At 44.0% G+C, this 15,833-nt stretch overlaps 2 protein-coding genes across 2 annotated transcripts in view; one reads left to right on the top strand and one right to left on the bottom strand.

The window, feature by feature from the left end:
- The window catches only part of rpusd1 (RNA pseudouridine synthase domain containing 1), a 185,702-nt gene that overhangs the window by 74,811 nt on the left and 95,058 nt on the right, over nt 1-15,833 (top strand). The window lies entirely within an intron of this gene.
- The window catches only part of chtf18 (CTF18, chromosome transmission fidelity factor 18 homolog (S. cerevisiae)), a 97,046-nt gene continuing 81,227 nt past the window's right edge, over nt 15-15,833 (bottom strand). The window contains exons 19-22 of the mRNA XM_080206338.1: nt 14,392-14,539; nt 11,004-11,120; nt 4,053-4,113; nt 15-666 (exon numbers count right to left, since the gene is read on the bottom strand). Of these exons, the coding sequence (XP_080062464.1) occupies nt 524-666; nt 4,053-4,113; nt 11,004-11,120; nt 14,392-14,539 (469 nt within the window). The 3' untranslated portion in view covers nt 15-523. The remainder of the gene's footprint in view (nt 667-4,052; nt 4,114-11,003; nt 11,121-14,391; nt 14,540-15,833) is intronic.

The following is a 15,833-nucleotide window of genomic DNA, read 5'->3' as shown; positions in this document are numbered from 1 at the left end:
ATTCAAACCAGTAGTTCAAACTTACCAACAGACTTCAGTTTTTACCAACCCATGGTTGGCATTTGGCTCTTGGCAAATTAGTCTGGTTTATGCAAATTGCACATTATTATAAATACTGGGGGGGGAGGAATTCAGACAGAATAGGGCATCCCATTTTTGTGCAAATACCTACGAGACCCCAAACCCACTTATAGTCCAACTCAGCCAGCCACACTGATATTAGCTAGTTTCTTGAGCAGTCACATTTAGGGCATGTGAGCTGCAACGTTGTCCCACAAAACTTACCGCCACTTAACATTTCAACAGTCTCATCACTTTGTGGCCCAACGCTTTGACTGGAGCTCATCTCCCACGAGAAATCATTTGCACAATTTCCGATCTGCGGAAGTTTGGGGAAAGGCGAGTTTTTTTTGGAGGCTCAAGATCAACATCAACATCCCCATTCTGCGTTCCGTACGAGAACGTGAGAGCTCCTTCCTGCTCTTCAAACAGCTGCTCCTCCTCTCAATAACCAACGAAAATCTCACAGCAGGTCTTTTATGTAAACATTGCGTCTAACAGCATTTGAAACCCCTTCGTTGAACCGGAACCAAACATCACTGCTTCCAACCGCTTTTCCAATAAGTTTCTCAGCTGTTTCCTTCACGGGTTCAGCACCCCCAATCACTGATAGCGAGAGACACAGAGAGATTAATCAATATATTGATAAGAAGTAGGATTACGTAAGCGCCCATGTACAGAGCTGATTGTGTTTGAGGTTTGATACCAGAGTACGGATAAAATAAATGAGAAAACATTTTTTAAATAAAATCGCAGTTTTCCCCTCACCACACTTACCCTCCCTGGCCAAAAGGAACAGACAGTATGTCTCTTTTTCTAGGCTGTCATTTCATAGTTGGCTATGAGCAGCCTATAAAAGAAAGATGCACATTTACATACATCTTTCAGTACTTTAAGATGCTCTAAAGTTCTGTTCACTACTATAAATGTAGGTAATATTGAAATGTAGGCGATATTGTGAGTATAAACTGGGATTCACCAGTTTTCTTAATCAAGGTTAACATTTACTTGGACGCCCCAACCTCCGCTACATGGGTACTCCCTGAGCTCAGCTTCAACTCCTCACCACACAGCAGTTCACTGTTGCTGCAACATACTGCAGATGTTGCAAAGTAACTGGACATCTGGCAACATACACCTCGAAATACAAGCTGACAGAGAGGTACAGGAAAGGCGACAGGAGCATTGGGTTAACGCACTGCCTCTCGACTGGAAGGATCTGGGCGTAACCAGTAAAGACAAATGGGCTGAAAGCCTTATTCTACCAAGCTCTTCAAAGATGATTGTAAAATGAGAGTCTGAGCACTCGTCTTATTGGGCACATATTACAAAATCACTCAAAATGGCATAACTCAAAAGCTAGAAATTGTGGCATCATCAAGCTTGCTCTAACTTTAAAATGGTGAGGGAATGTGGGTTAGAAAAACTGAGACATAATATAAGCACTCCTCAGCCTACTCAAATCGCCTGGACAAGCATCGGAGGAGATTAACTACATTTTAAAATATTCATTCATCCAGCATGTGGATTTTGCTGGCTTGATCAGAGTTTGTTGCCATCTCTAATTGCCCTTACTAGTCCATTTCAGGCGGCATTTAAGGTTCAACTACATTGCTGTGGCTTTGGAGTCACATGTAGGCCAGACCAGATAAGGATAGCAGATTTCCTTCCCAATAGAACTTCTTTGCTGTTGTAAAAACAACTCAGTCATAACCCATTTCTATTGAGCCCATGACACAAACTACTTCAATTCAGTCCGATGTGGAAATGTGATAAAGGTGTACTTTTTGAACATTGAGAAACTTAATTGAAAGGCCTTACAATGATAATAAGGAGAAGAATCAGTAAGTAGAGGCTGGATGATACCAAGCTCTGGTTTTAAATGTCAGTAGATTGTCTGGGGGAGGTGAGGGGAGTTGCCATTTACAGCTCCTGGAAATCAGCATATTGAGTCTTCAGTGAGGAGGAGAGAGTCAAAGACACCATATTTGGAGCTCAGAGGAACATTCTGCATAGCAGAGGTCTCCCTCTCGAGGCTTCCATGTATACTAACAAGGCAAACAACTTCAGTCATTTGAGGGGGGTGGGGAAAATATCAACAACAATTTTTCTTCAAAGAGTTACTACTCAGTCTGAAACTGAAGGGGGAACAAAACTCACTTAGGACTGCCATATAAGAAGCTACATAAGACTGCTGCTTTGAGTAATCAAAACAAATTATATCCCTGGGTGAGAATGTATGAATAATGTGCCAGGATGCTTATTTGGAAAAACCACTGAGACAACTTGATGCTCAACAGCAGTTCAGAAAATGTACCAAATAATGGCAATGCAACGATTATCAATAGCTATAAAACTAACCTGGTTCCCTAATATGCTTTAGGGAAGGAAATCTGCTGTCTTTACCTGGTCTGGCCTACATGTAATTCCAGAGCCATAGCAATGTAGCTGAACCTTAAATGTCCTCTGAAATGGCCTAGAAAGGGCAATTAGAGATGGCAACAAATGCTGGCGGAGACAGCAACATCCACACCCCACGAATGAATATTTAAAAATGTAGTTAATCTCCTCCGACAGCTCTGTTGGACCCAGATATAATGTTGCCTTATGAGGAGCAGGTCTCTCACACCATGTTGCGCTACAGTGACAAGGCTGGGTCTGTTTCTGTGCATAGAAACAATATGCAATGATACAGGGAAAAGGCGACGGGGGGGCTGACACTAAGTCATGATGCTCACTTGGAGAGTCAGTGCAGACACGATGGACCAAATGGCCTGGCTGCAGGGTTGCAACAATTCAGTGATTCTGTAACCCTGCCTTGTGAAGCTAACCCACTGACAGAACAATCCACCTCAGAGATTATTACAGAGAGAAAAAAAAATGTAACCATGGCAACAGTGAAGGAAATGTGCCGCTCTGAACACCAGTCACTGAATTATTTCTTAGACCTGACCAAAATGGCTTCCACTGATCAAAACTAATGAGCAACACAGTGCTGGAGACAGAAGGATGATTCCTGACTGAGGGATGATCAGTCAGGCTGCACCCATTTCAATTGCACAGAGATGAGGACATTTATTTTCAAACAAAAAACAGATTTAATAGCTGCTCAAACTGATGAGAGATTCAGAAGGGAATGCTCCTCCTTGTACGTGGGTTGGTAACAGGAAGCCAGAGATTTTAAGATAATTGGCAAAAGAAGCAGAAAGGGGATGAGACTTTTTTTTGAATGCAGCAGCTTGTTGTGATCTGGAATGCACAGTCTGAAAAGGATTCAATTGCTATTTTCAAAACCAAATTGGAAAATAAATTGCAGGGCTATGGAGAAAAGGTGGAGGAGTGGGACAGCTTTCAAAGAGTCAGGACAACCAGAATGTGTTGAATAGCCTCCCTTGCTGGTGTACGATTCTACGAACTGTTTGCCCTTCATTGCAGGGTTTAACCCTGTGAATTGTGCATAATGGAGCAGTGGCCAGATAATGTTGAGCATAGAGTGGGCAGATGTCGTACTCTGTGACTAAATGTCTGGCCCTGGGAACCAGGCTCCTGATTCCAATTTCTTTACATATTGAGTTCACCATAAAGGAGGGAAAAAGTAGCAAGAATGGGGGGTTGTGGAGGTGGGGGGGAGGCAACACAGATTGGCTGCATTCCTGGAAGCTTTAATCACAGGATTTCCTGACTCCAACAGTCCCCTTCAGTCAAACAGCTTGCCCACTCACCCCCATCAAACGCATTGCCCTTTTAACCAAAAGCCTTCAAAGGAAACTAACAACACATGAATTCTTTGCAATGCCCCTATGATAATTCTCCTGAGTTGCTGGCAGCAGCGTACAGGAGATTAATTATTAATTCCTCAAGACTCCAGAACAATCCTGGAAGGTTGGCAAGCCTACCGCATCACATGCCACCAAATGGCAGGAGAGAGACATGTGGCGGCTCTCTGGGTTGCTGCATGCAAGAGAGAGACGATAAGTATCTGATTACAATACCTGTTGAGGTTGAAACAAAGTTATTTTTGTCCACTTTTCGTCCAAAGAAGTCAAGTTCTGCCTAAAAATTAAAAGGAGCAAGTGCTTAGATATATATATATACAAACACCAAACAAAAGCTCAAATAAAGTCTCAGGTCTGGTACCGGTAAACAGTTAAAAATGTACAGCACAAACAAATTTGGCTGCGAACATTTCTGTTCATTGTATGAAAATATTTGCCTACAGTTATGTCTTTGGCTTAAACTATACATTTTATGACTTCCTGATTAGACCTCAGATTGAGCTCATTACCCAGATGCTGTATTCCTTTCTGCTTTATGGAGGGTGACAATGTGAGCTGGGCAATGCCAACACAACAGAAACACAATCTCTTTAATCTGTCTTTGTAGTAAGAGAAAATCATCAGTGAATCAAGTTATATGGAGAGAGAGTAGAAAAGTGGAGTTGAAACCAAAGATCAGCCGTAATAGTGGCCCACACTGGACAGGCCACGCGGTCCACTCCTGCTTATGTTCTTATCCAAAAGGCTGCACTTCTGACAGTGCACTTGTGATTTTGTGCCAGTGTCTCTGAGGCGAGACTTGACCACACAACTTTCTAACTCAGAGGCGAGAGTGCAACCACTGAGCCACAGCCAAACCAATCGGGAGAAGGATCCTAGACTCCTCCACTTGGTGACTAAACCATTTACTCCTAAAGCTCTTTGAAATGGTGAGCAATTCACTCAGCTGGATAAACAAGTGTTAGCAAAACAAAGGGTGTCCTCTCCTCAGGGCAACTCGGGAAGGACAACAAATGCAGCTCTGCCATTCCTGCGAATGAATAAAAGACCTCAAAACATTGAGAAACCTTGCTGTGTTCACTGTGTGTAAAGTGGGCACTTAGCAAATGGTTTATTCTAAAACTGCAGCAATTATTAAAACAATGAAGGAGAGCAAACATAATTCATTTTTATATACTAGGGAAAATTTCTTTCCTAACATATACATAAAATGAAGCAGTGGATACAAAACATTAAGGATTGGCTTTCAAAATGTAGCAATTGCTATAACGGGGGAACAAGATTAGTAGCGATGAGCTTCAATAGGCCATTTGACCTTTCCTCATCCTTGGTTTTGTGGATATATTTAAGTAACCCTCAGTGGCACAATCTCCTGGGGTGAACTTGCATCAAGGGTCCTTTGCACCAACATGTTGATATCCTGTGTCGGCAAGTTGCAGCTCGTTCCAATCAGTAATTTTCTTTCATGCAGCATGACAGTTGATTTATGAACATCCCAGAGTGATGTTTCAGGATTATGCTTGAATCAAAACAAGGACACGGTGGCCGTGGCGGAACAAGAGTCAGCAGAGACACTGCACCATGAGGCACATCGTCTGACCCAAATAATCAGACATCAATGTGTGTGTGTGTGTGTGTGTGTGTGTGTGTGTGTGTGGGTGGTGGTGGTGTGGTGGAGTGTGCCCCATCGAGTCTGCACTGACCACAATCCACCCCAGGCCCTACCCCCTTATCCCTATAACCTACACACCCCAGGACTTTAAGGGGCAATTTTTCTCAGCATGGCCAATCAACCTAACCCACACATCTTTGGACTGTGGGAGGAAACCAGAGCACCCTGAGGAAACCCATGCAGACATGAGGAGAATGTGCAAACTCCACACAGACAGTGACCCAAGCCTGGAATCAAACCCAGGGCTCTGGAGTTGTGAAGCAGCAGTGCTAACCACTGTGCTACCCTGATGAAATGCTGGTACTCAATACAAATTAAACCAGTAGTTTAAAGCCCCAATGAATGTGATGCACCTGCACTCTGACCATCTTTAACATCCAGGCACCTCCATTTAGTTTGTCGACAGGATGTTTCATTAGAAATTACAGTTCCTTGGATTCTCTGAATTTTAATGGGACAGGACTATTTCTACAAAAAGGTGACCCTTTGCTGGGCTGTTGTAAAAATCCCACTGATTCATTAATGCTCTATAGGGGAGGAAACCTGCCATCTTCACTCAGCCCAGTTAATATGTGACTCCGGTCTCACAGCAACGTGATTGTCTCCCACTCGGTTTCTAACTAACTAGCAAAAACTGCAAAGAGGAACTGTAGGCATTCCAGAAGAACCCTTCTCAGGGCAATCAGAGATGGGCAATACGTTCGGGTCTGGTCAGTGACAGTCACAGCCTGAGAATGGACTTTTAAACACTTTGCTTTCTGTGCCAGGTTAAATCCATTCCTATCTTATTCCAGCACACTAAGTCATGCAGTTTAAAAAAATGACCACTCTGTCGATGACTGACCCAAATGTCACTGATTTAAATGGAACACTTGCAGATGTTTACTGGGGCTGCACCCAGCATATTCACAAGGATAAATGAATAGGGCATAAAACACAGCTGCTGTGCTTTTGTAATTATGAGATTATTAAAGTAATGAATGCCCCAATCTGCCAACAAAGCCTATGCTGTAATAACTGAATCATACACTGCTGTTCGATACTTGAACTGCGAATACAACAGCACTTTTAATAATATGGTAAGCAATTTGTATCAAAACATTGCCCAGCTGTATTTCCACATGAGCTGAGGGCAAGTGCCTCAGAGAAAAGGGGAGAGAGGGAAACATGCACACATTGGTCAGACTGACACTGCAGTTCAGGGCACAGTGGTTAGCACTGCTGTCAGGGACCTGCGTTCGATTCCCGGCTTGGGTCACTGTCTGTGTGGAGCCTGCACATTCTTCCCATGTCGGCATGGGTTTCCTCTGGGTGTTCTAGTTTCCTCCCACAGTCTGAAAGACATGCTGGTTGGACGCATTGACCCAAACAGGCACCAGAGTGTGGTGACTAGGGGAATTTCACATTAACTTCATTGCAGTGTTAATGTAGGCCTTACTTGTGACTAATAAATAAACTCACTTCTTTCAGTATTGCAGGAGTGCTGCATTGTCAGCGGTGCTATGTTTCTGATGAGTTGGTAAATTGGAGTTTAATAGATATTAAAGGTCACACAGGCATATTCAAAGAAAAAGTGGGGCTTATCCCTCTTGCTCTCAAAGTCCTGGTCAATATTGCTCCCTCAAACCACTTACAAAAAAAAAATCTACTCGTTATTCACTATTGCTGATGTCTATGGGATTCTTCTATGCAAAGTGTCTACTGTATTGCAGCAAAACACCAACACACAGGCCACAATATGAAGGTAATTGTTTGGGACACTCCACTGCAGCCTGATGTCAGGAGGATTCAAATTTCCAACTGACACACAGATAAGAGGATGAAATTAGAATCAGAGGCGTCACAGCTATACTTGCTGCAAGCAGATCAAGGCTTGGACTCCTCATGGCCTACAACAAGTTGTGTTTCCCTAGAAACGATCTTGAATCAAGACATAAGCATGTGTTAAGAGTGTGGGTGGATCGGGGGAAGGGAAGGGAAGGGAAGGACAACATATCAGTGCCAAATCCAGATGGAACAAAAAGGAAGGAGGCATGATCCATGCCAATACACGTGCACATTGGGTTGACACACAAATACTCACACGTCCGTTTCATTCTTCTACAGTGACTGTGCCAATGTCCATGTGCTCGGCACACGCAAAAGGGGTAACAGCGTGGAATGGAGTGACAAATGATAAATCCGATCCTCTCTCTTTTGAGGGAGCAATTGGAATAAAATTATTAACCCATACTAATATGTGACCAATCTCGATATTGTTGGTGTTTCCATGTCAGTGATATTCAGTGAGACACTAAGTGGGAAAAATAACTTCCTGTGATTTAACCTCAAAGGTGGCCATGGGAGGAACTCAGATGTTTAGCCTGCAGCTGTTGCCACTGATCAGGCCCCAGCCATCCCCATCAGCTGCTTCCTGCACACTCTCCAGAGTATCCCTCTGTCACCTCGCACTGTTTGGTCAGAGAGTAGCAGTTGTTCATTACATGGCTATGCTATTTCCAACCACTTGGGGGTGTGCGCGTATGCACAGAGCAATCCCCTCCCTCCCTCCCCCCCCGCCCCCCCACACACACACACAGAGCAACCTCCTCACCACCACCCCCCAAAACATGCAAGCATCCCCCCAAATGCACATCTACACATTTGCCCCCCCCCCCCCCACACACATGCACACACCCTCCCCCCCCATGTTCCTACCCCACTCCCGCCGCACAGACCCACCCACGTGCACACAAACACCCCTCTCCCCACACACACACACACAACCCCTCTGTAGAAACACAGACACGCCGCGTGCAAACACACACACAACCCCCGCAGAGACACATAGACCCAAACCCCTGCACACCCGCACCAGCGCACATGCACGCAACCCCCCTCCACACCACACACACATGCACACACAAACTCAAGCGTGTGCACACAGCACCCCCCCCCCCACAACCCCGCAACACACCCGCTCCTCCCCCATACACCCACACAACACAGCCCCCATACATACACACCTAACTGCACACAACCCCCTCCCCGCACCCCCCCCAACACACACAACCCCCTGCCCGCACCCCCACAACGCCCGTGCACCCACTCTCACACCACATAGTAAGCACGTTGTCATCGTGATTTTGAGCTCTGAAAGACACCCCATTGGATCAGATTCAGTTTCACGAAGCCACCCCCATGCAACATAAAAAGCTGTTCTGATGAGAAGCTTAGAGACTTGAAACATTAACTCCTTTTCTCTCCCCACAGAAATTCCCTTGCTGAGTATATTTAGCATTTTCAATCCTTATTTCAGATTTACAATTGCACCTTAAGGAGTCAAGAAATCACCAGGGATAGATTTTCCCCTGGTGTCAATTTGTATGGCCAAGTAAACCAGGTTCGTTTGCTTTTTTTTAAAACAGAAGCGACACACAGAGACAATAGTCTGGCAGGGCAAGCTGCATTGGGTGCTGTGCTGAGACTGCACCAGTGGATAATAAACTGCTTGTGCTGGCATGACTGTTTCCAATTATCACTTGATGCTGTACTTCTTTGATTTGATTTATTATTGTCACATGTACTAACACAGTGAAAAGCATTGTTTTTTTGCACACTATACAAACAAAACATACCATTCATACAGAAGGAAACGAGAGAGTACAGAATGTACTATGACAATCATAACTAGGCTGTCGAGAAAGATCAACTTAATGCAAGGTAATCTCCTGATGGCCTTGAGAGCAGGCTCCCATGAGTGCTGGCACCTCACCCAAGTGGGCCTCAGTCATGTGCAAGCCTGAGCTGTAAATACTGGCAATGTACCCAACTGTGAATATCACACGTGAGCTTGATGGCACACAGTGCCCGAGCAAATGGGATTCCATTACAAATGTCTGGTCACCTACTGTCCAGATTGGGATCAGCAAATTCAGGCCCTGGGCGGTGTGCAGATTCCAGACACAGAGAATTTCACCTGGGTTAATCAGGGTGAAATTCATCCCAAAGTTTATTTATTAGTATCACAAGTTGGCTTACATTAACACTGCAATAAAGTTACTGTGAAAATCCCCTAGTCACCAGATTCCGACATCTGTTCGGGTACACTGAGGGAGAATTTAGCGTAGCCAATGCACCGAACTAGCACATCTTTTGGACTGTGGGAGGAAACCGGAGCATCTCGGGGAGAATGTGCAGATTCCACACAGTGACCCAAGCTGGGAATCAAAGCCAGGTCCCTGACACTGTGAGGCGGCAGTGATAATCACTGTGCCACCGTGCCGCCCACTTCCTTGGGTTAGTTCACAGGTGCTGGGTAGTAGTGGCATCATTTGGGAAAAATTCAAAAGAACACTCCAAAGATGTGCAGGTTAGGTTGATCGGCAAACTAAATTGCCCCTTAGCCTTGGGATGTGTAGTTAGAGGGATTAGCAGTAAATGTATGGGTTTATGGAGCTCGGATTTGGGTGGGATTATTTTTGATGCAGACTTGATGAGCGAGATAGCCCTCTTCTGCACCGTAGGGATTCTATGTTTAATTGCTTTGCTCAGGGGCAAAGCAATTAAACATCACTCAAAGTTGATCAGGGAAGGTGCTCCCAACAGCTCCTCCAGTGACATTGTGCTGTGGCTAGGAAAGAGAAAATGGAAGGGTGACCTATTAAGAGTTATTCAGGATTACAAAAGAGTTTGATGGGATAGCTTTGGAGAAACTCATTCATCTTGTGGGCAAATCCAAAAATAAAAGGTTACTCAGGAGAAGCCTTTGTACCTACAAAACAGAAATAGGAACTCCCTCTCACGTGGAGTAGTTTGGGAGAGTAGTATAGGTATGTCAAAGAACAAAGAACAAAAACAGCCCGGGAAACAGGCCCTTCCGCCCAACGAGCCCGCGCCGCCATTTTAACATTACCAGTCCCCCCTCCACCCATGACTGTTATCGATGATTATGGCATTCCACATTGAGGGAAACTAATTTAGGGACAATTTATTGCCTCCAATCAGCCTAATAGCACATCTTTGGGGTGTGGGAGGAAACCGGAGCACCCAGAGAAAACCCACGCAAGCACGGGGAGAATGCGCAAACTCCCACAGACACTGGCCCAAATCCACGTGTCTGCACAGCAAACAGTGATAGTCACTGAGCTGTCGTGTTGCCCAACATCTGGTTCAGTTTAAGCGCATGCTAACGACATGAAGCACTAGGCTACTCTCGAACATCCAAGAGCAGCCCTAGTACGACCCATCCGCCACTGAGTGCCATCAGGATAGTGATCAAAAACTTGGTTTCAAAGAGGGAGGTTTCAAAGTGCTTTAGAAAGATGGAGAGGTTCAGGGAGACTAGTCCAGAGCAATAGAGCTTGTCAGCTGAAGGTGTGGCCACTAGTGGTGGAGCAATTTAAATTGGGAACACACAAGCCAGAATTGGAGCACTTGAGGCATTGTAGTTAATGATTTAATATGAGAGATTGATGGTGCTCTCCATTCTGAATTATTATTGAAAAAGTCCTTACCTTTTCTTTCACAGTCACAGACTTGAGAACATTCGCCAGCCTTTGTTCATGGTTTTTCACACATGGTTTTGAACTTTGCTTGCTTTCGTTTGGTTTATTTTTGACTTCAACAGCTTCCTGAAAACAGAAAACGACAAAGAACGCGGGATTAAATAACATTTTCCATCAAGGGCGATCCCATTTTTGTATCATTCAAAATTGAACAGGAGTAAGGGATGTGAATGAAGGCATCAAGTGCATGACTGGGGGCTGAAAGTCTTACACCAAGCATCCTAATATAGGAAAAAACATCACAATCCACTATACAGGCATTAGGAAAACTGGACACTGAGCCAAAAGAGATCACAAGTGGTGACCATGAGAATTTAGCATGGCTAATGCACCCTAACCAGCACATTTTTGAGCTGTGGGAGGAAACTGGAGCATCTGGAGGAAACCCACGCAGACATGAGGAGAACATGTAGATTCCACACAGACAGTGACCCAAGCCAGGAATCAAATCCACGTCCCTGGCGCTGTAAGGCAGCAGTGCTAATCACTGTGTCACGCTACAGGTTCAGTTTCTTCAACAGCAGGTTTCAAGATGGCTCTGGGACCGACTAAGGGGGTGTAAAGGTTCTCAGACCTGTGTCACTGGTGGTCAGGTGGAGGAGATTCAGTGGGAGTTGCTGTGTGAGGCCACATGTACAGCTCCATGAAAATTGCTTCAGATCCGTACTTGAGTGCTAAGCCTGCAAATGTCTATTTTAGCAGGCTGGTAATCAGCAGATAGGCCCAAAATCATGAGCTAAAATGAGGCTGCTGAACAAGTGTTTCTCATTAGCGCAGCATCAACTTAATGCCTGTTTTTATTCTTTCACCAAAATAACCCCTTCGTTTCTGAACATGGGTCCAAATTGAAGAGGTAGGAACGTCAGCCAAAGACGATAGCCCAGGGAGGGGGAAGGCATCAGCAGAGGAAGCTGAGAAGTAGTTTTGCAGTTGGAAGTTAGAAGTAAAAGCTTTGATCTTCCCCATGATTAACTGGAATTGTTTAAGAACACTATATACCCTGAGGTATATGTGTATACTTTATCATGATGACAACTGTTGGCTAATTAGAGGGACTTGTTTTTCCCACATCACAAAAACAAGGATCCTTCAGGGATTTACATTTCACCTTCGCTCATCTAACTCAAGTCCACACCTTATGGCGTCAGGTACTAATCTCTAAAGACTTCATTAATCAGGCACAGCACACACTGGGAGGCAACTGCCATAAGTCACGGAAGAACTGTGTGCTGATGAGAAGGTTGGCCTTCACCCCAACAAATAACTGAGAGCTCTAACACATTAGCACACTAGTGCAAACTGAGTATTTTTTTCAAATGTAATAAAGACAAAGCCGCTATCAGAATTCAAAGCACCATTTTACTTTGTCCTTCAACTAATTTTTCTCCCTTTTGCTGGACCTGGCCTGTGCCAATTCTCAGATTCACCAAACTCCTACTTCACCACCTGTTTTGATTGCTTCTACCCTCTAAAAGCCCACACAAACACTTTGATCAGGTGGGCAGGAGCGAAGGAAAGGTGATCTCAGGAGCATAGTCTCAGGATAAGTGGTCAATCAGTTAAGACAGGCATGTGGAGAAATTTCTTCATTCAGATAGGTGCAACTCTGTAATTCTCTAATCCAGAAGGTTGTGGATGCTTTGATGTTGAGTATAGATAGACTTTTGTTCTTTCAGGGAATTAAGGGATATGGGGAGTGAGTAGGAACTGAGGTAAAGATCAGCTGTGATGGTATTGAATAGTGATGAAGGCTCGAGGGTCTGTACATTCCCCAAGAATCCAGTTATAAAGACAGCATTTTGGCTAATATATCATAGTATCTATACTGCTTTTTATGTTAGAAATAATTGACAATACACTGTCTTTTTTAATCTATTTAGGGCAACATTAGAGGCTCAGTGTGACGTGCTAATTCATCTCTTTCATGTTTAATGTTAACACAGGATGTTTTAGCAATTGCTTCACAAGTAATGCACCTGTATATTCAGTCTACTCTTGTTGTCCACTGGATTGTGACCGGGCCTGTGGTTTTGAAATTTCCAGTAAGCTACGTTTACAATAATGAATCCAAATGACCACAGTGTACTATGAAAATTCATAGCACTGTACAAGTCATTAAAAAGAGTATGAGCTAGCAACAATTGATAAACCAACAGATTAATCTATTGCAAGAACATAGCTAAATGACAAGTTCAAACCCCTGGCTATCTAGGCTACTTGAAACTGGCGAATTAGTAACTCGGAGAGTTGGGCTGGTTTGAGACTCCTAAATGTCAAAATTGAAATCAATTCACTGCAACTCCAAAAATACGACATGGGCAAAAAAAATTAATTAAAACAGAATGAAGGGGAAAATTAATTCTCCATATTTGATTCTGAAAACACCCTCGTCAGCTTTATTTGACATGTTTAAAAAGGTTTTATGGTTATTGTTACAAATCTGTGTCTCGTATTCTTTCAGTTGAATATTAATGATGTAAAACGTACGCATCCTAAGACCATAAGACTTCGGCCACTAGGGCCATCGAATCTGCTCCACCATTCAATCATGGCTGATATTTTTCTCATCCCCATTCTCCTGCCTTTCCTCAACAACCCCTGATTCCCTTATTGATCAAAAATCTATCTCTGTCTTAAAGACACTCAACGACCTGACCTCCACAGCTTTCTGTGGAAAAGAGTTCCACAGATTCGCCGCTCTCTGACTGAAGAAATTCCTCATCTGTGTTTTAAAGGATCGTCCCTTTAGCCTGAGGTTGTGCCCCGGTTCTAGCTTTTCCTACTAGTGGAAACATCCTCGCCACGTCCACTCTACCCAGGCCTCACAGCATCCTTTAAGTTTTAATAAGATCCCCCCTCATCCTTCTAAACTCCCAACAAGTACAGACCCAGAGTTCTCAATTGTTCACCTGATTCATTCCAGGGATCATTCTTGTGAACCTCCTCTGGACCCTTTCCAAGGCCAGCACATCCTTCCTTAGGTATGGGGCTCAAAATTGCTCAATACTCCAAATGTGGTCTGACCAGAGCCTTATACAGCCTCAGAAGTACATCCCTGCTCTTGTATTCTAGCCCTCTCATCATGAATGCTAACATTGCATTTGCCTTTCTAACTGCTGACTGAACCTACACATTAACCTTAAGAGAATCTTGAACAATGACTCCCAAGTCCTTTGTGTTTCTAATTTCTGAAGCACTTTCCAATTTGGAAAAGTCAATTCCTCCTTCCAAAGTGCATAACCTAAGTAAATCTGATCTAAAACATGTCCCCTGTAAGTCACAAATTCTTATGATTCCCCATTCCACATGCTGACAGCATCACTCTTCAGTGCTTTACCTTCTTTTCCATGTTGCGAGCATTTAGCAAGGCTTCCACGCGCCTCATCTTTTCCAGCTCAATCTCACGGGCGATCAGTTGCTTGGCCTGGTAGGTCATTGGCTTCCGAGCAGGAAGATCTGGAAACCGACAAACATCTTCCATGTTTCTGTAGTCGGGGAATGCAAAGCAAGACAGAGCCCAAGTTAACATCACGGTTAGTCCAGGAAATGAAAATCCCATTGGGCAGCAAGGTAGTCCATGTTATTCAGCACATCATTGTATACTCTGTGCACCACGTCATTATGGGACAATTATTTGGGTCCTCCTGATTTACTCTGAGCATCCTGGATTTCCTTCACTCGACTGCTGGGGTCCATACCTTTGGCTTATAAAACCTAAAGCTTCTCCATCCTCTCATTTGTATAAGAAACTCCTTGAAACCTACCGCTTTCCCCCTAACTTGGTCATCTCTCCTAATTCTCTATCTCCTTATGTGGCTCAATGTCAATATTTGCTCAATTGCATTCATGGGAAGAGCCATTGAACGTTTGACAAAGTTAAAGATGATATATTAAATGAAAGTTGCTGCTCTGTTGAATGAAAGTGAGCTTAACAACAGGTGGATTGCACACAATGACAAAAAAAAGTGACCTTTCTTTGATACAACGAACATTAAATATCAGCCAATTACTACCTTGAAATAACCTGCAGCTGGCAGTTAATCACTGGGATAAAAATTAGGAAATCCCACAACACCAGTTTAAAGTCCAAACAGGTTTATTTGTAGCAAAAGCTGCAAGCTTTTGGGACAGGCTGTTCAGGCTTTTGCTACAAATAAACCTGTTTGGACTTTAAACTGGTGTTGTGGGATTTCTTTCTGTTTTACCCCAGTCCAACGCCGGCATCTTCACATCATAAAAATTAGGCCGTGAGCTTCCTGAGGCTTAGTCACAAGACCTTAAGCACAATGGACATCTCATCAGAACATCACAAACTCAGTGTCTGCAATCTTCTGACTCTTGACGTCTGAGGATGGAAAATCACAAAAGAAACCCTCAAGATTTCTTGATCGGGGTAATCGGTGTACACAGCGCCAATGGTTGGGGTAGTCAGGGAATGGATAGATGGAGATTAGGGAAGGTTCCAGTGTTTTTCAAAGTTTATTTATTACTGTCACAAGTAGGCTTATATTAACACCGCAATGAAGTTAATGTGAAACTCCCCGAGTCGCGACACTCCAGCACCTGTTCAGGTATACTGAGGGAGAATTTAGCATGGCCAGTGCACCTAATGCACCTATTTTGTACTGTGGGAGGAAACTGGAGCACCCAGAGGAAACCCATGTAAACATGAGGAGATGTGCAAACTCAACAAGGACAGTGACCCAAGTTGGGAATCGAACCTGGGTGTCTGGCACCATGTATTTCCTAAATGCGGCTTTGCACTGCTTACCAAAAAAA

The sequence above is a fragment of the Carcharhinus amblyrhynchos genome, chromosome 18 (genome assembly GCF_965287045.1).
Source record: "Carcharhinus amblyrhynchos chromosome 18, sCarAmb.v2.hapA, whole genome shotgun sequence".
Lineage (NCBI taxonomy): Eukaryota > Metazoa > Chordata > Chondrichthyes > Carcharhiniformes > Carcharhinidae > Carcharhinus > Carcharhinus amblyrhynchos.
This window is presented reverse-complemented; position numbering and strand designations above follow the sequence as displayed.